The sequence below is a fragment of the Cydia strobilella genome, chromosome 3 (assembly GCF_947568885.1).
Source record: "Cydia strobilella chromosome 3, ilCydStro3.1, whole genome shotgun sequence".
NCBI classification, from domain to species: Eukaryota; Metazoa; Arthropoda; class Insecta; order Lepidoptera; family Tortricidae; genus Cydia; species Cydia strobilella.
In genome coordinates this window covers 8,987,123-9,009,230 of record NC_086043.1, presented here as the reverse complement: position 1 = coordinate 9,009,230, position 22,108 = coordinate 8,987,123, and the positions used below count along the sequence as shown (strand labels likewise).

The window sequence follows — 22,108 nt, the reverse complement described above, 5'->3', positions numbered from 1 at the left end:
ACTGATGAAAAGGCGCAGTTAAAGGGTTAAAGAGGTATTTCCCGTTGGATATATGGATATTACGTATCATTTTATGATTAATATGTACCGTATCTGCAGTATAGTTCCATAAGTCTCGTGAAATAGGTATTGAAGTAGAACTGTGTCAAATTGAAAAATTAAAAAAAAATTGCTAATGATATTATTTTCTAAATTGCTTTCTTGGGGTTAGGCATGAGGATATCAAGTATCATTTGTGGTATATTGTACAAAAAAAAACAGCCATATCGTGTCTGGAGGAGCCCAAACTTGGTATGTTTCAAAAATTCTTTTTGTTTTAATTTAAAAAAAATGCCCGAAATGTAATGATGTGATATATTTTTAGAATCGCCTCAAAAAGCCCTTTCGTATGATACCACACTCGATAGGTTTTGGAATATTTTTTTTTTTTTTTTTTTTTCATACAAAAAAAATAATGTTTTACCACTCCCCCGCAGCGAAATTTTTTAGGAACTGCGGGTCAAAAATGTTGTTTTGGCCTCTAGTATGTGTGTGCCAAACGGCTAACCTGTACATCGATTTGCGGTATTCCTTTGAAATTGGGGTCGAGCGGCTTCCGCTAGTGTTACATATCAAATGAGTTAATTTTGAAAATCTCAAATACATTTTTTTGTAAATAAATAGTTTAGAGGGTATTTAAGAAAATAGCCAAACAATGACCATTCCCCGCTTTATCTCCGAAACTACTTGGTCTAAAATTTTGAAAAAAAATACACAATAGTTCTTTACTATAGATGACAGGAAAACCTATTAAAAATATGCAATCAAGCGTGTGTCGGACTTCATTACTTATTTTTCACTACTTAGTTATTGATCCGACCCCTACGGGTTTTATAAAGACATTTCACTCACATTTTACATAAAATAATACATTGTTAAAAATTGTGTAATGGACTGAACCCTTGCAACGCGAGTCCGACTCGCATTTGGCCGATTTTATTCTCATTAATCTTAAGTACGCTGACGTTTAAGACGTCAAACTCTCTAGCTGTCAAAATCAAATAAAATGTAGATAAACATAAAGAATAATTGATAAAAAGGGCACAAAGTTAATCATATTATTGTAGGTACGTTAATTAACTTAAGTAGGTACCTACTATTAATTAAATACAACACGATCACAAAAATTCAATTTAATTATTGTACATACGTGAATTATATTACATGAAATGATTAACGGATATGTACGTACTATAAAACAAATGTATAAATGTACCGTTACTTAGCAGCAGCCCTTCCTGTAGCCATGGTTTCAATAAATTATATATCAAGCTTTTTTCACTATGTTTCATGGTTGACATAATTATCTGCAAACAAGTTCCAAATAAAATACTGGAACATCGGTTAGAATACACTAATTACCAAAATAGTCAAAATACCTATAGGTATACATATATGAGTATTAAGTATAATCGCACTGGGAGACTTCGGCACAAGATCGCCCAAAGTGGAGGCATACAGTAACGACAAAAGTGCAAGCCTTCGAAGAACACAGGCGATTGAGAACTCGACGCAAAGCGTGACGAGTTTAAGGCCCACCACCTCCGCAGTGAATGTGGGAAATTAGGGTTCCGTACCAAAAAGGGGCAGTGGAAAGCCAATGTAGAATCACATATCTCAGCCAAGCGAAACGAGCAAATCGAAAGACTGGCTTAGGAAAGAAAGGATTGACAATTACTCCACCGACAAGAGCAAAGCTCTTAAGTTACCCTTACGGTAAGGAACCCTTATGGTGTGGTCAGTGTGACTGGTGTGAGTTATGCGACTCTGTCCGTCCGTCCCGTCCGTTGTACAGGAACAAAAATTGATTAATGAAGGTAAATGTAAAAAAACATACCACTCCTCCACCTCCGAATTTTAACAAAGAAAATTTTTTTTTTTTTACATAATATTAATTAACATTATTATAAATATTACAGGAAATATATATAATACACCTTTATCTTGATAACTTTTTTAAATTAACAAAAACATTCCCAAATTTAATTTGCAATTTAACCACCTGCACGGGTGTTTATTATGTTACTTGAAATTTCTATGAGATTACACTCAAATAAAATAATAAGTGTTCCGTTTGTCAAAACAAAGTTTTGCACGGAACACTAAAAATTGTTGAAATCGGTTCACATGATAAAGAATTATCCCTGAAAGAAAACCAAACATACCTGTGCATACATACAGTACAAATTAAGATATAGATATAGATTTCGATATAGATCATTAATTACCTCTATATCTTCTGGATTATAGATGGTCACTGCTCCTAACGGGTAACACCAAAATCTGTAAATTCCATGAAATCTCTTTGCAAAGTCTCGCCCTAAGTCCATTAATTTATCTGTAAATTAATTTAGGAGCACAATGAAAACGAAAGTTAGGTTATATAAGGTACCTACTTTATTTATTTTTATTCTGAAAACTTCATTGTTTTATACACACCTGGTGGAACTATAATTTCAAGCGCGTTTCCAATTATAAATGCATCCTTAGGGCCTGGTATTTTTCTTAGCGCCCTTGCTACACTATTGTAATTAAAAAACACATGAATGACGCACAGTAAAATCGCAGTCGATAATAAATAAATTAACATTTTAGACGAGTCCACCAGCCGCGGCTCACAATTAACTAAATCAGAGTATTCATGTGTTGTTATCACGTTGTGATTGTTGTTCGGGTGAATAGCGATAGCCAATATGTAGACATTGCCGTCCTAAAAATACATACATACCTAACTGATTATTATATTCTTAGCTTAGAAACATAAATAGGTAAGATGTATTATATAACACATTATGAAACTATTGTTGTTCACCACGTAAAATCAATTTGGTGACCGTAAAGGACCTTACCTGGGTTATTCTCAGATAAAGCTGTTCTCAGCCTCAACTCTGTCTTGATTTTAGATATTATTCGTGTTGCTAGAATATGTGTAAAACGCGAATGACGGAGCCTTAACATCATTTCTCTGCTTTTGTCCCATAAATATGTCAATTAGTTAGCGTATTATTATCCATTGTTTTTTTCACAGAGATCGAGTTTAGAATTATTGATATAGAGTTAGGAAATATTGTTATGGAGTTGGGGTCTGTGGATATATAATATAAAATTATATTACATTTATTGAAATATAAAGAAATAAAAGCCAGTCAGAAAAGGAAACTTATAACATTTATATACTTTCTTCCGTAAAGTGAAATTTGGATAAAAATTTGCCATTTTTCTTAACTCCAATCAAACATTTGACTGAGTTTATTTGACGGAGACTAGGGAGGAAAGTAGTTTATATTTTAATTTCATCAATGCTCTTAATTATTTTGTAAAACTCTAAAATACACATTAGAGAGATACAACAGTTACTACATTATATAAAATAAGCAAGACCCTCAAATACACTACTTAACGGAGCTTGATAAGAACAGGTTTAATTTTCTAGGGTTCCGTACCCAAAGGGTAAAAACGGGACCCTATTACTAAGACTGCTCTGTCTGTTTGTCCGTCTGTCACCAGGCTGTCAATCATGAACCGTGATAGCTAGACAGTTGAAATTTTCACAGATAATGTATTTCTGTTGCCGCTATAACAACAAATACTAAAAACAGAATAATATAAATATTTAAGTGGGGGTCCCATAAACAAACGTGTTTTTTTGCGTAATGGTACGGAACCCTTCGTGCGCGAGTCCGACTCGCACTTGGCCGGTTTTTTCCTGGAATTTCCAAACTACTCGATTTAGAAGGAAGAAGAAACCCACCATCAATGTTGCCAGCATTTCATTTTTCAATTGGCTATTTTATGTTATGTATCGAAAGAAAATTAAATTCTAAGGTATACGTGTTTTTTATTTCATCTTATTCATTCTTATTTCATCTTATTCATTCATTACTCATTTTGAAATAATAAAACTCCGTGCGCGTATTTAAATCGGTTTTTAACCTATACTTACTAAGTATCGGCATATATAAAAAGCCTTTGTAAAGTTAATATGAATATTGTTATTCGTCAAATTCGTTTTATTTCCACAGGCATGATGGAATGCCTACTTATAATAAAGTCTTTCATATATCTATAATCAATCAATCATGAAGGATGAAGTCAAGGATGTCTATTTTCAAATTTAACATAAATATGATCAACAGGGCGTAATATGAAGTCTGTAATGAACACGATATTCTGAGGAGTGGACACCGGCAGCAGCCTGTAGTTTCTCAGTATTGCGGATAAAGCGAACTTCATCTCATTCATTGCGAACTTTTGACCTAAAACAGAAATAAAAACGTTAATAGTACCTACTATAATCAAAATAATACGTTACGGCAATATTTTTCTTTTGTATCTAAGCAATAAAACAATAGAATATTAAGAGAAGTCATCATTCTTCTCTTTCTTCAGTCTGCATGATCTGGAAAAATGTGGCAAAACTGCAATTTTGCCCCGGGGGCCTAGGCATGATGACAATCGTTTGCGCTACGACACGACAATGGAACGCTATCTGTCTATCTATATCACTCTTCCACATAAGTGCAATAGAGAGACAGAAAGCGTTTCGTTGTCGTAGCGCAGACGATTGTCATGTTGGCTAAGCCCCCTGGTGTATGAATACGCAGTGGCCCAGTGGGCGTTTACCTATGCAGTTTCTGGGCCCAGCGCTGAAAGGGATGAAGGCGTAGGGATGCCACGTGGGCGGCTGCAGGAACCGCTCGGGTCGGAACTCGAGCGCCTCCACGAACTGGTCGCTGCGCCGCTGCAGCTCCCACAGCAGGATCGCGCAGTCCGAGCCCGCCGGCACTTCGTTTCCGCCAGTATCTGCCGGCAAAGTACTGTTATAAGCCTGACTGTACCGACCGCGCCGTGTTAATGACTTGTTTATAGGTCACTTACGCGAACGCTGACGTTTCGCAGCTTTATTCTCAAAAAGTATCGCTTAGACCGCTTAGTTACACAGTTTATCACAGTTTCTTGGATATAGTTATGTTAGTACGAAACATGCACCGAGCGGCCCTCGTGTCTTATATTTCTAAAACTCCTAATTACATTAATGCTACTCAGTTTAATTGTTTATGAGAGGATCGAATACTGATACGGCTGCCTAACTTACAATTTTGTTTGTACTGAACTAGCCCTTGCAATCAGTGTTGGCCGAACGTTAATTGCAATTAACCATTAATCAGCACAAATTAAACCGTAAACCGTAACGGACGGTTCAATTTGTACTGGTTAATGGTTAATTGCATTAACGTTTCGGCCAACACTGCTTGCAATACTTACAATATATCTACTTAATTATCTCAGTCGCCATGTCATATACTTAAAATAAATGCATCTCTATTCTCTAGTACCTGTCTACCGAATATTTTTGGACGTTGAACGAGCAAACAGATTAACGGTGGTTATCTGTAGTGAATATTTGCATCTTTATCAACGACGTATTAATGTGCTAATTGTCAGTATATTATTATATATACAACCATTTCACGTTTTCACTCATCTCAAGTTTTATTTAACGATTATTTAAAGTAATCTTCCGCTTCTACTTATAAAATTATAAAATAAAATAAAAACCCCAACGATATGAAACAGGTCACCCGATTTTGATAAAACACGTCTAAAAACCACCAGTAAAAAACCTACTTTCAACTAAAAAACCGCATCGAAATCGGGTCATTCGTTTAAAAATATTAATTTTGCAATCTTAACTAGTATTTTGATTTCCTTGCACTGCAAATAAAAAGAAAAATGTTCACATGGGTGGAAGGAACCATTTCAGGCCGTTTTCAGTTTCAGAATGTTGAAAATAGGTGCGCATAATTGGATGCTATTTAACCTTTCGCTAACATTGCACGTTACATGACGACCGAATCTACCTAATATTTCAGTAGAATAGGTAGGTATAATTTGGAAATTAAGTACTAGTTAGAGTCTAACTAACTAGTACTGTTAGACAAATAAGACAAAACCGATACTATGCGAGACGACGTTACAACTTAGATGTAGGTACTTACTATGAACCACTAGTCAATACTGTCAATATAATAAATACTTAAATAGAAATTAGAAACGATAAGCTTAAAAATCCATAGAATTTAACTTAAAATTATGCTAATAGTTCCTTACTCAGCTTATTGTCATGAAATGAACACGTGTACACAGATCATTGTCTGCGACGCACGCATGGAGACTATATAAAGGGGCCAAATCTATGTATGAAAGGTGCCCATCAAAAAACAGTAATTAGGCGGCGTCACCATACACCGAAATACTACCAAAAACAACCTACGTAATTTGGTCGGGTTATTTGTTGCCTTATATGGTTCATGTTATACTCATGTCCCAGAGCCTAACTAGCGCCACCAGAGAGATTAGGAACTATTATTTAAAGCTGAAAGCGGTCACTTTTGCAACAGTTCTGCCATAAGAGATTGGCATCCTTTCTATACCATCCATACTAGGTAGCCTTAATACAAGCAAAGATAGATATAACTCCGTAATAGATGGTTACAGTCTAAGGAAAAAACATGCCTCGAAAATCAAGAAAATTTGATTCTCGTTCAGAGGGCGCTACTAGCTTTGGCCTACTGTCGTATAGATGGCGTTGACGGTTTCGTTTGTTATTTAACAATTTTAACGCATATCAGTGAAAGAACATGGGTCAAAATCATAAAAATAATTAATGCAAATAAAAAAAATAATTTATCCATATTTAAATACATTTTATCGTATTTTTATAAATCTTCATTTTTAGTTTTAAAGTGTGTCGACAGATGGCAGTAAATTTACTGGGGTTACAAAATTTACTATGACAGTACCGCTCTAGTATAAGTTACTCTATGATACAAGTAATATGGTGAAAGGTTCAAACATGAAGGTTCAACACTTAATAAAGAAAAAAGAAAACGCTTAGAAAACGTAAGTTACTTTTACGACTAGTAGGATATAACCAAACGGAGCCGCCACGTCTGTAATTTGCGGTAAAAAAAGTCTGCCAATTTTTACGGGGAGGGGAACGTCAAATGGCATGTCAGAGAAACGTCAGTCCATACATTGGGTATGACCATTGGCCGACTATTTTCGACAGAGGGGAATGCCTGTTAATGGCTACTCCGTTTGGTTTCCTCCTAGTTTAACGACATTTTATGTCTACTTACTCAATTTTAAAGGCTGATCGAGCTTCCTCATAATGAAGTGCACCGGAGGATAGAGCCGCAGTGACTCCTTGATGCAGCATTCCAGATATTTCATTTGGGACAAATCAGACATCGTTGCTTGTTGGTCAGGAGTTTTAAATATTTGATTGCATTCTTCGACGGCTTTATCCTGAATATATGAAGATAATTAGCCTCAATTAGGTAGCTTCTTCCTTTGAGGAAAATATTGTAAGGAAACTATACTTATTGATACCCACTTGGCGTATTTTGTCCTCTAGATCGAAGGACAGGTTTGCAGTTGTTTGTGTAAAAAAATAAAATAAAATACTTTGGCTGTGTGTTCTTGAGATTGACTTGTCAAGCGGGTTTTTTTAGTAAGTCTTGTTTTTTATTACTTCTAGGCAACTTAAGTATCTTAGGTACGATACGAGATACATTTTTGTATTCACAACTTTGGGAACAAATCAAAATATAATTTTTATCAATGTATTTTTTTCGTACATAATTATTTTTGCTCAAAAAGTGTTTTGAAAAGATTTTCAAGTCGACCCTATGTAGATTAAGACGAATAAGAACATTGAAAGCATTGTTTAGCAGGCACCTACATGATATACAACAATATTCAAAGACTAGAAATTATGTAAACTAATTAAATTTAACTCTAATATTACATAATTAAAACTAAAGTTAAACCTAGAAATAAAGTAAAAACACAAACTATAAAATAGGTATACTTACGGTACCTAAAAAAAACAAAAGCAATTACAAAGAGATTATTTGTAATCATCTTACCTACATGATTAGATAATAGGTACCTACTGATTATGAATTTCGCAATATCCGCTTATACCCCTTTTATTATTAGGTAGGTATATAAGTACCTGTGCATCCGGATAACAGGCCAATAACATCAAAGTAAACTGAAGAGCTGTTGCGGTAGTATCATGACCCTGAAAATAAAACAATATATAAAGGCTGATGCCTTCTTTCTGTTATTTTAAGACAAAAAATCTTTTACTTCTAGTTATACCTCAAACATGAACGTGTCTACTTCCTCTCCAATTCCATTTGCATCAATAATACCTTCTCTTTCGGCCTGCAGTAAAAGATCGAGCATCGCTAGCCTTTTTTTACCCGCCACGGATATTTCTTGCTCATCGGTGTCATTCGCTACTTCGAGAAGCATATTTTTAAAGTCATTAGACTCTCTCCTTTTATCGATGACGCTGTCCCTGAAGGAGCGCATTAAGTCCAGGATCTTCTGCTGCTTGCGTCCGAGCCGAGTCCAAGGGAAGATAAGGTCGGGATATAGCCACACTCTCTGAGCTCTGTGGACGGCATACACTCCTAGTTTTATAATAGCGTCCTTGTAGCTGCGCCCGACGCTGCTGGTCTCACTGTCCAACTTGGTTCCCATTGCAGTCTCTACAATGAACCGACAATATAAACCAATAAAGACCAAGATTGTAACACTGTGCTGAAAGGCCTGAAGGTTACCCAATTACTTTGCCCGCCATTAAAATCTCCAAATTAGTGGAATTAAATGAAGTTTAAAAAAAATACAGGCTACACAAGTAAACAAATGTTAAGAAAAATAACTAGGTATTAGCTATTAGATCGTTTTATAAGATAGGTACAATTTTTCGGAAAAGCGAACTTAATTGGCTAGTTTATGTTTATTTTTATTTAAATAGACTACATATTGAAATGTGTCTAATTTCAACCTTAACCTTAGCTTAAATATAATTTATGGCAAATACTGCCATAAATATCATTTTTGGTACAAGCTTTTATCGCTGGCGGTATTTTTTTACCACAGGCAACTAACACTAATCAAGACAATTCTAAAATCCCCAAACACAATTAGATTGCGTTGTTTCATCACAGAGTTCTTATGGCCACCTCCTGTCTCTACCATCAGATCAGCTCCATGTGATCATAATATTGCATTTTCACCCGACTTACACATGTAAGGTGAGTTCGGCAAAGTTTCGGACTCGGGTAAGATCGTATGATTCAAATTTCCGCCTATTGTGGGGTATTTTTTTAATGCTGGCAAGGTGATGCGATACGCCATTTTGTTCCGCACCCCTCTTCAGTCCGCACTTGTTGCTCTGACAGACTAGACGCGTGTTTTGTGCCGTTAAGTAAAAAAGTTCGAAAAATGTGTTTTTATTTTCCATCCGGATATACCCTCCGCTAGTTTTTTTGGAATAACTGGTAAGTTTATACGTTATTTGTTTCTTTTACAGATTGCATGTTATTTTTATTAAATTTGTGACAAATCTGTATATTTGGAATTCTGATACGATGCCTGTAGGCCAAGATCCGGTCTTACCCGAAGTGGTAAAAGATCGGATGCCAATCATCCGATCTTAAATTCTCAGGAATGCTCAAACTTTATACGTGTCACCACGATCCTTGATTAAATTTCTCTAACAGACGTATATAGTGGTGTTTTTTTTTTACATAACCGCAAATTACAATGAGAAGTAGGTTTAATTGCTATGAAACGAATTTAAACATAATTAATTAATTATACAACTGCCTAAAATAGGAGTGTATTGATTTCAACGTTCAGGGCTGCATGTATGTATCAGAGTTTCTTTATTTTAAATATTTTAATTTTGTCTTCAGCGGCCTCCTAGCCTAGTCTGTAGTGAGTAGTGACCCTGCTCACGAAGCAGGAGGCCCCGGGTTAAAATCTTGTTAAGGGTATTTGTTTGTGGCTTCATCACATAATTATATTTGTTCCTTAGTTATATTTTGTTTATATCTCTAGTTTGTCCATATCTATTATATATCTATAGTCTAGTACCCACAACACAAGCTTGTGTAAGCTTGTGTAGCAAGATTGTGTAAAGCCTGACCAATAATATATAGCGCCAAGAGGGCGCTGTTATTCTCATTGTATAGGGTGGCAGTTCAGTATAGTATGAAAAAATTAAAAATGAAATTTCGCGCCATGGCGCCTGATCATGTGTCATCCTCAATCAAAAGGTAACTTATTGTCGGTAATTGCTACTAGCATATAGTTCAAAACATGCTCTTTTATATGCAAAAAGAATCAGAACTAAATTTCGTACTTATTTTTCTATGATTTTTTGAAAACTCATCATGTAAATGTACAGTTTTGAGATATTCGATGTTAAAGTTTGAAAGTTTAAAAGACCAAGTTTTAAAATGTTCCTTAATCATTATACTCCTCTAAAAATGACATTGAATCTTTAATATTATACATATAATATAATTGAGATATTATAAAATAAAGCACGTAGGGTATCGGGACGTGAAATAAAAAATAAATATTTTTTATGGCTTGAAATGGACAAGTTCTCGGCTAACTTATAATTGACCTTGCACGCCTATAATGTAGGGATAATAATAAAAATCATAAAAACAGCTATAATGTGAAATATACTTTTTTTTTATAAAACAAAAACCAACATCATTCTTATAAATCTTACATAAAATCAACGTAATTGTATGTCAACAAGCATTGTACACGTTAGTTTATGCGTAAAATTAACCAAAAAGTGTAAAAACAATACAAAATAATGTATTTTTGTATTAAAAAAGTGGCTTCGAAGTTTAGTAATTTGAACATAATTTTTGTATAAAAAGTGATTAAGGGTCGGTATTCGTAACTTTTAAGAAATAACAATTCCACATCCATTTTTTTCATAAAATGAAAGCTGTAATTGCTTAATTTTGCTATAAATATTATAATGTACTTAACTAAAAAATTCAAATTGGATAGAAGAAACGATTCTCTTCGTCAGTTACTAACTAATAATTTTGGGTTAAAGTTTAACTGAATCTCAGGGTACCACATTGTCGGGTTATAAGGTTAAGGCATTACCTATATTCTAATAAAATTAATTTAAAAATAAAAGAAGACTTACGAATACCATGTTATTAACCAATTTAAAACTAGCCTACATGGCATCTAGGGGCACGATATTGCTGACGCCAAGACACATGAATATCGATGTATGCATTTTTTTAATATTATTATTGGTTGAGTTATGTATGTCTTCATTTTTTGTATTACTTTTTGATGTCTGTTCTTTTTCTGTGTATCGCTGGCGTACGCGTCGCCTACATCCATATCTTCAACAAAACTAACTCATTTTATACCTACTTACAAACTAATTAAAAGATCAACTAAATGTCAAAATGGCGGTAAATGAAAACATTTTCACGCACCGCACGTTACGCACCTGCTATGGATGGTATAGAAAGGATGCCAATCTCTTATAGCAGAATTGTTGCAAAAGTGACCGCTTTCAGCTTTAAATAATAGTTCCTAATCTCTCCGGTGGCGCTAGTTAGGCTCTGGGACATGAGTATAACATGAACCATATAAGGCAACAAATAACTCGACCAAATTACGTAGGTTGTTTTTGGTAGTATTTCGGTATATGGTGGCGCCGCCTAATTACTGTTTTTTGATGGAAACTTTTCGTACATAGAGATTTGGCTCCTTTATATAGTCTCCATGGCACCTGCAGTTAGATTTGTCAAAATTGTTTGCAACTGACACTTCATTTCGAATAAAACGTCATTTCGACTGATATTAGAATAGAGGTGATATCAAATTTCTTTGTTTCTCAGATGTTCTAAATTTGAATGTAATTGCAGTATCGGTTATCGATCCCGTAGAGTAAAATATACGATGCAACCACATATCCAGGTTTATTAATAGGTAGGCCTCTTAACCTCTTAATAAACCTGGATATGTGGTTGCATCGTATATTTTACTATAGGTATAGGTATATCCTATAGACCATTACCTTATCGTTTCTGAATGTATTGGAGGGAAGTTATGATATGAATGCATATAAGAATATTTTAGCCACTAGGTTAGATGAGTTGTTCTTGATTTTTAGTTAATACATTTTAATAACGGAACATGCGTAGGTAATCGAATCACATTGCAGCGTGAAATTACTGCAAGAAACGTCAAATTTAATATGAATTTCGCGATAAAAAAATTTTTTTTTGCATTTGCTGCAGTAATGCAGTCTACTGCAGCGCTACATTACTGCCGATTGCATAACTGCCGTAATTTTCAAGATTGATGTTTCTAACTGACGAATCGAGTGTTTGACATTTGCGACAGCAATGCAGTTAGCAGTAATATCACGCTGCAAAACTGCGGCAGTAATGCTCGTGCAGTCTAAATCTGAACGTCACATTTATTTATATCGTGTCTAAAGAAATAGTTTAACGACAAGGGTACTTGATTGTCGATCGTAAGGACGACCGACAATGAGGTGCCCTAGTCATTAAACTTTAAGCGTGTTTTTTTCCAAGATACCGATTGAATTTGCAACTTTTGTACAATACACATGATTATTTTCTATAACCTTTTATTCTGAACAAAACAAAATTTCGACCATTTCGACTTGATTTACAAAATCATTGATATCTCGGAATCCATAAGCGACAATGTAGTACCTTTTGATTGAGAATGACACAGGTTAACTGGAAGAGATCCCTGAAAGGGATAAGTTCGCCTTTGTACAAATGATGTGTGTTTTTCCTGCTTAATGTTTCTTTTTGTACAATAAAGAGTACTACTACACATATATTCCTGGCCAGGCTTTAAATTTGATGGGTTTATATTTTATATTTTCATTCTTAATTCTATTAAATGCATATACCTACACAAGAAACATTATGATCACATATATTATACTTTTTACAGATTAGCCTTCTTCATCATGCCAACGACATACGTGCCAGCTTCATACTCTCAACAAGACTTAAATAACGCTATCGAAAAAGTTAGACGAAAAGAGCTAACTAACGGTGAAGCATCACGAATATATGGTATCCCAACTTCTACACTCAATGACAGGGTGAGACAAAAAACAGGTCACTTGAGTACTAGCCTTGGTAGGCCAACAATCATTCCAGCCGAAAAGGAAAAGTCATTAGCGGACTGTCTTCGCACTATTGAAAAGTGGGGCTGGGGGCTCTCGCGAAAGGAAATTTTAGATCTGGTCCAGCAATTCATACAAAGGAATAGGTTATCGACTCCATTTCGCAATGGCAGACCCGGTAAGGATTGGTTTATTGGGTTTCGAAAACGGCATCACTTATCCATCAAAAAACCACAATCGGTGGAATATCTACGCAAACAATGTACAGACCCTTTTGTAACAAGCGAGTATTTTTCACTATTGGGAGACACTTTAACAAAGTTGAAACTTGATGACCCTCACAGGATTTGGAATCTAGACGAAACATCTGTCTGTTTAGATCCGACTAAAACCAAAATAGTTGGTGCAGTTGGTGCGCCTTGCGTAAGAACAACGACTGGCAATGGCAGAGAGAATATTACCGTTTTGGCAGCCGTAAATGCAGCTGGTAAAAAAATAAATCCGCTGTTAATATATAAAGGCAAGAATATGTATGAGCAGTGGATAGCAAAACCTAAACCGGAGCATGATTTCGAAGTTGCCTATGCTGCAACTAAACGTGGGTGGATTGACACAGAAACATTTTACAATTATATGTCAAAAATAATGATTCCAAGTTTGGGTCATGAAAGACCTGTACTAATTATTTATGATGGTCATACAACTCACCTCGATGAAAGGGTAATAAAATTAGCCGTTGAGAATTATATAACTATTTTGAAATTGCCTGCACACACATCCCACTTATTGCAGCCGCTAGACCTGGCAGTTTTTAAATCGTTTAAAAACGCGTGGGACATGAAGCTTGTTGACTGGCAACGACAAAATGTAGGCAAGAAAATTCAAAAACTTGCCGATTTGTTTGCAGATGCTTGGCACCAAATGACACCAAAGGTTATACAAAGTGGATTTAAAAAAGGAGGTATCTACCCTTTTAACCCAACAGTTATCCCAAAGGAAACATATGACCCAAATTCTTACAAAAGATGGACAGAACAAGTATCTAAACAAAGTGTGATACCTCTTACCAAGCTATGCCTAGGTGTTATAAATAAATATATGACTGAGACTGATTCACCCACCGTTTCATTTGAGCAACTGTTACTTGAAAAAGTCACACAGCAACCTCGAACACAGTCCAATAAAACCATGCACAAATTGAAACGCGTTGCTACAGGCGCTGAAGTTATAACACATACCTTGATAGAACAACAAAAAACAAGAGAAATAGGTGAGGACAAACAAATACACAAATCAAAAAAGACAAACAAACCTGATTTAGACAAAAAAAAGAAAATGGCCAGAAAAGCCCAACCAACGCCTAATGCACATAGTAAAAAACATGATTCTAACACTTCCGACACTGAAATAGCAGGGCCCTCTGGATTACAAGTGCAAAATAAAATCAAGGAAAAAAAGAAGAATTTTCGAAAAACAAAAAATACGACTGAGACATCTATAATTTTGACCGAACATAACGAAAGAGATACAGGCTATCGAACAAAAAAAGGAAAAGGTAAAGGTAAAAAATCACAACCTGGAAAAGAAAATGATCCTTCCAATGAAGACCAGCAAAAATCTAAGAGTGCAGATTCCTTACCTGACGTGTTTTTGAACGATAATTATAACACTGATATGTTTGAACATTTGACAAAAGAGCAGGAGATAGACAAAAATTATGAACAAGTGAAAAATAGCAAGGAAAAAAAGAAGAATCTTCGAAAAACAAAAATTACGACGGAGACATCTATGATTTTGACCGAACATAACAATAGTGATACAGGATATCCAACAAAAAAAGGAAAAGGTAAAAAATCACAACCTGGAAAAGAAAATGATCCTTCCAATGAAGACCAGAAAAAATCTAAGAGTGCACTAAAGCCAACGAAAAAAAGTAAAGTATCTTCTAGTATCGACACAACGCCAGAAAGTACAGTAATGAGCTTACGCAGTGAGTCAGACTTAGAATCCTTACCTGACGTGTTTTGGAATAATTATAACATTGATATGTTTGAACAGTTGACAAGAGAGCAGGAGATAGAAAAAATAGTGGAAGAAATATATGAAGCAGAAAACAAAATAGAAACAGGTAACCAACAAATAGAGAAGATAGACAGCAGTGCCCTTAAATCGTCTGAGAAAATCGGTAAATCTTGCCAAAAACTAAGCTGCCCTTCTGTAGGAAACGAAAAAGTCACAATTTTGTCGTCTATTAGGTTTAAACCAGAAAATCAGGCGTTCTATATCCCTACAGGCCCTAAAGCTACTACGTCACATTCGCACGTTACATTAAACCGGATTGACAAGTGTTTTGATATCTTTGCCAGTCATACAAAACGCAAAAATGCATTAGAGGCTAGTTCAGACAATGTACCTAAAAAACGGAAATTACAAAGTACACATAATAGTGACGAATTAGACGAGCGTGATGACGAAAACATGTTTACAACGTTTAAAGTTGGAGACGTTGTTTTATGCCGCTACCATTTACAAGGATGGAAGTATTATGTCGGAGTGATAGAAAGTATCAATCAAAATACCCAAAAATACGCCATTTGGTTTTATAAGAGTATAATAAAAAATGATTTTATAAAGTTCGTGATTCCGAAACGCAAAGACCAAGATTTTGTTCCAGTATCTAATGTGGTCAAAACTATTGAATTACTCCAATTTAATGAAAACCCCGAGGAATATACCTTGATAAATGATGAGGACTCCAGTTATTTTTAAAAATCAATCTCTTTTGAATCAATCAAGCACTAACCGAACCAATAAAACTTATTCATGTATCTCAAGTATCTTAACGTGATGATTAATATGTTATTAATCTATAGTCAATTCAAGTAATTAAGTACACGGTTGTATTTTTTTATCTTTAGAGTAAGTACTCATAGCTAAATAAGAAAAACCTGTTCATTACAGTTTACCAAGAGGGCTACATATCAGTATTATGCTAGGCTAGGAATCAGACCCCACTGATAACATAATAATTATATATTATTTGTTGATTACAGTTTACCAAGAGGGCTACAAATCAGTATTATGCTAGGCTAGGAATCAGACCCCACTGATAACATAATAATTATATATTATTTGTTGATTACAGTTTACCAAGAGGGCTACAAATCAGTATTATGCTAGGCTAGGAATCAGACTCCACTGATAACATAATAATTATATATTATTTGTTGATTACAGTTTACCAAGAGGGCTACAAATCAGTATTATGCTAGGCTAGGAATCAGACTCCACTGATAACATAATAATTATATATTATTTGTTGATTATTGTTTAATTATCTTAAGTAGGTACTTACCGAATGTTGAAGTCAGATTGTTGTTTTTTTAAAGGCTGATTTATACCTGATAAACAATAACTTACAAAGTCTGTTTGTAAAACTTAGGGACGTACTCTCACACGAAAGCAGGTTGATATTTGCTTAAATACAAGTACAAACCTTTATCTATGTGAAACGTCGAATGCCAGCGTTCTTACGCATATAATTATTCCAGAAAATGTGTATTTACTGTGAAGTCTTATAAAGTATCAATACAAAAGAACTAAAGTACTACTACTATAAACTACTATATTTAAAGACAATGACTGTTAACTGTAGTATTTAATCGAGTAATAATTACCAAAGGCGTAGGTACAATTTAGTTGAAAACCTGGACAAATATCACATCTTCGTTATCTCCTAAATCCATAGCCTATCCCAGCATTCAACCAAGTTGTAATAAGTAATACTATTATTTGTTATAACTATTTTTTATTATTAATGTTTATTACTATACCTATAAGCGTCTAATATTGCACACTTAAGTAGGTAACTGATCTCTTTATGAATAAATAATTATAAATATTTTTATTTACCTATCTGCTGTAATTATGAAGAGGTAGGTTTATTTGTTTGTTGATTATTATTATTTTAATAATGTTAAAGAAATATAATGGTTTCTGGAAATATTATTGTTGTGTTGATTAATCAATTCTTGCTTGGTTTAAAATGTGTGCTTATCAAAGCGAATTCGCCTGTTTGTAAGATCGAGAGATGTTTTCTCACACGAAATCATACTCGTAGTTATGTGAGATGGCGTTGGAAAGTTTATTAAGTACCTATCATCATCATCATCATCATCATCATGTCAGCCGATAGACGTCCACTGCTGGACATAGGCCTCCCCCAAGGCTCGCCACTCCGACCGATCCTGTGCCGCTCGCATCCACCGAATTCCCGCGACCTTCACCAGGTCGTCGCTCCACCTCGTTGGAGGCCTACCGGCAGTTCGTCTTCCGGTACGCGGACGCCACTCCAGAACCTTCCGGCCCCACCGGCCATCAGTTCTGCGAGCAATGTGCCCCGCCCACTGCCACTTAAGGTTTGCAATTCTGCGAGATATGTCGGTGACCTTAGTTCTACTGCGGATATCATCATTTCTGAGCAGAGAAACCCCGAGCATAGCTCTCTCCATCGCCCTTTGCGTGACCTTGAGCCTTTTTATGAGGCCCATCGTTAGCGCCCACGTCTCAGATCCGTATGTCATCACTGGCAACACACACTGGCCAAAGTACCTATAGACTGATATTACTGCAATTGATTAAGTTTTGGTCGTATTAATTCCTCCACTTTCATATTATTTTATCCTTATGTCCTATTTTATCACCCTCTTTCAACCTACTGCGCTTAAGGTGTCAATGAACCTACGTAGTTCATTGACCCACATGGGTTCATTGACCCCACACCTAAAAGTTTGACAACCATAAGTTCTTGAAAATTGAGCGCATGGTGTAAGATCGGACGGAAAAAATGCAAAAAAAAAAAAATGGGTCGGATATGATAGCCCGAATTACTGCTAGGCCAATTCTTCTATATATGAATCTGTGAGTAAAACCGGTTATTTTGCAATGGTAAACTTTATGGTACCGGCAATAGGGCCGAACTTATAGGCCCGTCCGTTCTTACACCACCAGGTAAAAAAAGAATGCTGTCAATTTATTTTGTTTCCTATATTTAAACACTCATTACACGCTCACTATGACGTTTAGAAAGATAATAAAATTCAATTATATAGAGCATTTCATAATTATCAATTCTGTACTTAAATCATGTCCGTACCCTATCCAAAAGCTGAGAAAAAAAAAAAAAAAACAACATCATCTCAACCCACCTAAAATCGTCCGAAACTTAGCCGAACTCACCTTATGCGAATCGTCAGCTCAATCGGAAATCGGTAAGTGGATCAAATTTAGCTTCCAAGACCCACACTAACCCACACTAACTAACAAAGTAACATACTAACAGGGCAAGTTAAATAAAAGCTTGTAAAAAGAACGTAAGTTAAGTAATAGTGGAAGCCGTACGAGCCCAATTTCAAAGAAAAACCGCAAATCGATGTACAGTTTAGTCATTTGGCATACGCATACTAGAGGTCAAAACAAAATTTTTGACCCGCAGTTCTTAAAAAACAATCCCTTAGGAGTCATTTTTTTCTTGTATGAGATTTTTTTTTTCAGAAACATCGTGTGTGGTTAGTATGAAAGGGTTTTTTGAGGCGATTCTAAAAATATACCACATCATTACATTTCAGCCATTTTATATTATTAAAACAAAAATAATTTACAAAACATACCAATTAAGTCATGGCTGATACGATATGGCTGTTTTTTACAATATACCACAAATGATACGCGATATCCTCATATGTAACCCCAAGAAAGCAATTTTGAAAATAATTTAATGTAGTTTTTTTTAATTTTTCAATATAAGTACTTATTTTACGAGACTTATGGAACTGGACTGCAGATACGATACCCAAGGGATTTTTTTTTAGGAACTGCGGGTCAAAAAAATTGTTTTGACCTCTAGTACAGCTAGTTTTGCGTACAGCTTACACTATAATCGTCGGTTAAAATGTGCAGCTGCTTATATTTTTAACCGACTTCAAGATTTCAAAGGAGGAGGTTCTCAATTCGGTTGTATTTTTTTTTTGTTTTTTTTTAATGTTTGTTACTCCATAACTCCGTCATTTCTGGACCGATTTTGAAAATTCTTTTTTTGATTGTAAGTATATACATACAGATTGGTCCCGTTTTTGTCAAAAAGCAGTTCTGATGATGGGATCCATGAGGAATCGAGGGAACTCTTCAAATGTTAAAGGCATACATATAGTGATTTTAGTATTTTCATCAACAAATCAAGCACTTACATTTAAAAAAGTGACATTTGATGAAGTGGAACTGCTGATGATGATCAGAACGGAACTCTTCAATGACGCATAGTTCACGTTTGGCGATTTGTCTTCTTCGTTATGTTTGTTAAGCAAGTTAGGTTTTCAAGAAACATTTTTGTCAAGCTCGAGTTCTGATGATGGGATCCATGAGGAATCGAGGGAACTCCTCAAATGTGAAAGGCATACATATAGTGATTTTTGTATTTTTATAAACAAATCCAGCACTTCCATTTTAAAAAGTGACATTTGATGAAGTGGAACTGCTGATGATGATCAGAACGGAACTCTTCAATGACGCATAGTTCACGTTTGGCGATTTGTCCTCTTCGTTATGTTTGTTAAGCAAGTTAGGTTTTCAAGAAACATTTTTGTCAAGCTCGAGTTCTGATGATGGGATCCATGAGGAATCGAGGGAACTCCTCAAATGTGAAAGGCATACATATAGCGATTTTTGTATTTTTATCAACAAATCCAGCATTTCCATTTTAAAAAGTGACATTTGATGAAGTGGAACTGCTGATGATGATCAGAATGGAACTCTTTAATAACGCATAGTTTACGTTTGGCGATTTGTCCACTTCTTTATGTTTGTTAAGCAACTTAAGTTTTTAAGACATATTTTTGTCGAGCTCGAGTTCTGATGATGAGACCCACGAGGAACCGAGGGAACTCCTCAAATGTGAAAGGCATACATATAGTGATTTTTGTATTTTCATCAACAAATCCAGCATTTACATTTAATAAAGTGACATTTGATGAAGTGGAACTGCTGATGATGATCAGTATGGAACTCTTCAATGACACATAGTTCACGATTGGCGATTTGTTCTCTTCCTTATGGACCCAAACCCAAACTTGGACCCGGACTCGGACCCGGACCCGGGTCTGAACATGGACCCCAACTCTGACCCAAACCTGGACCCGGACAGCCGGACATGGACCCGGACTCGGATCCGGACCCAGACTCGGACCCGGAAATGCTACTAGAAAAGTGGGTTAGGTGGGTGGGTAGCTTTTGAACTGCGATTCTCACAGAACAGAACTGCTATCAGAAAAGTAGGTTAGGTTAGAGCTGTGACCCTTACAGAAACGAAATGCTACCAGAAAAGTAGGTTAGGTTAGGTTAGAACTGCGACCCTTACAAAAACGAAATGCTACCAGAAAAGTAGGTTAAGTTAGGTTAGAACTGCGACCCTTACAAAAACGAAATGCTACTAGAAAAGTGGGTCGGTTTACGGTAGACCGATTTCCGATCTTCGCCCTTGCAGGTAAAGATCGGAAAGCAACAATCCGATCTTTGCCCATTAATACAGCAGTGATTGTCAAACTTGAAATTATTATGACTGCAATAATGTTTTATTGTATGTAATTATTTCGTTCCATTATTCGATTCATTTTAAGGACGGTAATTCAAAAGGAAGAGATTTTAGCAGTCTTCATACACTGCTGTATATATGTATGAAAGTATTACTTAGGAAATTATTACTTAGGGTAATACCCTAACATACCTTACGTTACGACTTACCACATATTGAGTGCAACGTGAATTCGGTAATAAAGGTGGAAACATCTGTTTTATCTTTGTTGACCTCGGTAGCAAGTTGGTTTACCAATTTTCGTGAGTTTTCTTCTAGTATCGTATTAAAATGGCGTAAAATATTGAAATGAAAAGTCGGCGTCAGAATTTTCCGGCGCTGTTGCCATTTCTCTCCTGTAATATATATTCATGTACAGTAAGCGTCAGGGATAAAATAATTGACTGAGTCATGGGTGTTTTCTAAGTATTTAAGTATTTGTATATTATATATATCGTTGTCTGAGTACCCATAACACAAGCCTCCTTGGGCTTACCGTGGGACTTAGTCAATCTGTGTAAGAATGTCCTATAATATCTATTTATTTATGTTTGCAGGGGGGGGGGGGTAAGCCGGGGCTGCCGAAGGGCGCCGTGGTGGAATGTTATCGATCCCAATGCGCCCTCACGAACGGCAAAGAGGGTGAAACGCCGGAGTTGGAGTTGGGGTTTAGTGGGTAGGGCCAAATACTCCCCCCCTCTCGGCAAGAGAGGAAAATGGGGGGGGGTCAGTTATCTCAGCAGCTTACTGTACATGTCACTCTTGCAGGGGCGTAGCTAGAGGATATGGCGCCCGGGGCAGTCACCAAATTTGCGCCCCCTGACGACTGACAAAAGTTTCCCTGCTGCTGCCTTTTGCCCATTTTGGCGCCCCCTCTTGGATGGCGCCCGGGGCACTTGCCCCCCCCCCCCTGTCCCTCCCTAGCTACGCCACTGCACTCTTGTTTTAGACAAGCGTGTATATTTATATAATCAAAACGTATAAAAGATGAATAAATTTACCATCGCTTAACAGCAGTCCTTCCTTCAGCCATGGTTCTATAAATCCATACAGAAAACCTTTTTTGTTGTACTTCGTGCCAGATATAATCGCCTTAAAGACAAAAAAATCTTTAACAATGTTATATATATAGTGCATAACTTGTCTTCGGTTACCGCGATAGTTACTCATGAAATAAAACTATGAAAACGGATTATATCGCGTATACGCGACACACGCACACACACACACACACACACACACACACACACACACACACACACACACACACACACACACACACACACACACACACACACACACACACACACACGCGCGGTATATATCAATATACGCGATATAATCCGTTTTCATAGTTTTAGTGCATAATTGTTTTCCGTCGTATTTTCACGGAAAGGTACGAATGAATGAAC

The 22,108-nt window shown here is 35.9% G+C and overlaps 1 protein-coding gene across 1 annotated transcript in view; it reads right to left on the bottom strand.

Annotated features, from left to right (window-relative positions):
- The window catches only part of LOC134756206 (uncharacterized), a 35,451-nt gene that overhangs the window by 12,271 nt on the left and 1,072 nt on the right, over window positions 1-22,108 (bottom strand). The window contains exons 3-12 of the mRNA XM_063693035.1: window positions 21,698-21,788; window positions 20,867-21,052; window positions 8,212-8,606; window positions 8,063-8,131; window positions 7,182-7,350; window positions 4,663-4,842; window positions 4,135-4,295; window positions 2,479-2,749; window positions 2,268-2,377; window positions 1,256-1,346 (exon numbers count right to left, since the gene is read on the bottom strand). Coding sequence (XP_063549105.1) covers window positions 1,256-1,346; window positions 2,268-2,377; window positions 2,479-2,749; window positions 4,135-4,295; window positions 4,663-4,842; window positions 7,182-7,350; window positions 8,063-8,131; window positions 8,212-8,606; window positions 20,867-21,052; window positions 21,698-21,788 — 1,723 coding nt within the window. The remainder of the gene's footprint in view (window positions 1-1,255; window positions 1,347-2,267; window positions 2,378-2,478; window positions 2,750-4,134; window positions 4,296-4,662; window positions 4,843-7,181; window positions 7,351-8,062; window positions 8,132-8,211; window positions 8,607-20,866; window positions 21,053-21,697; window positions 21,789-22,108) is intronic.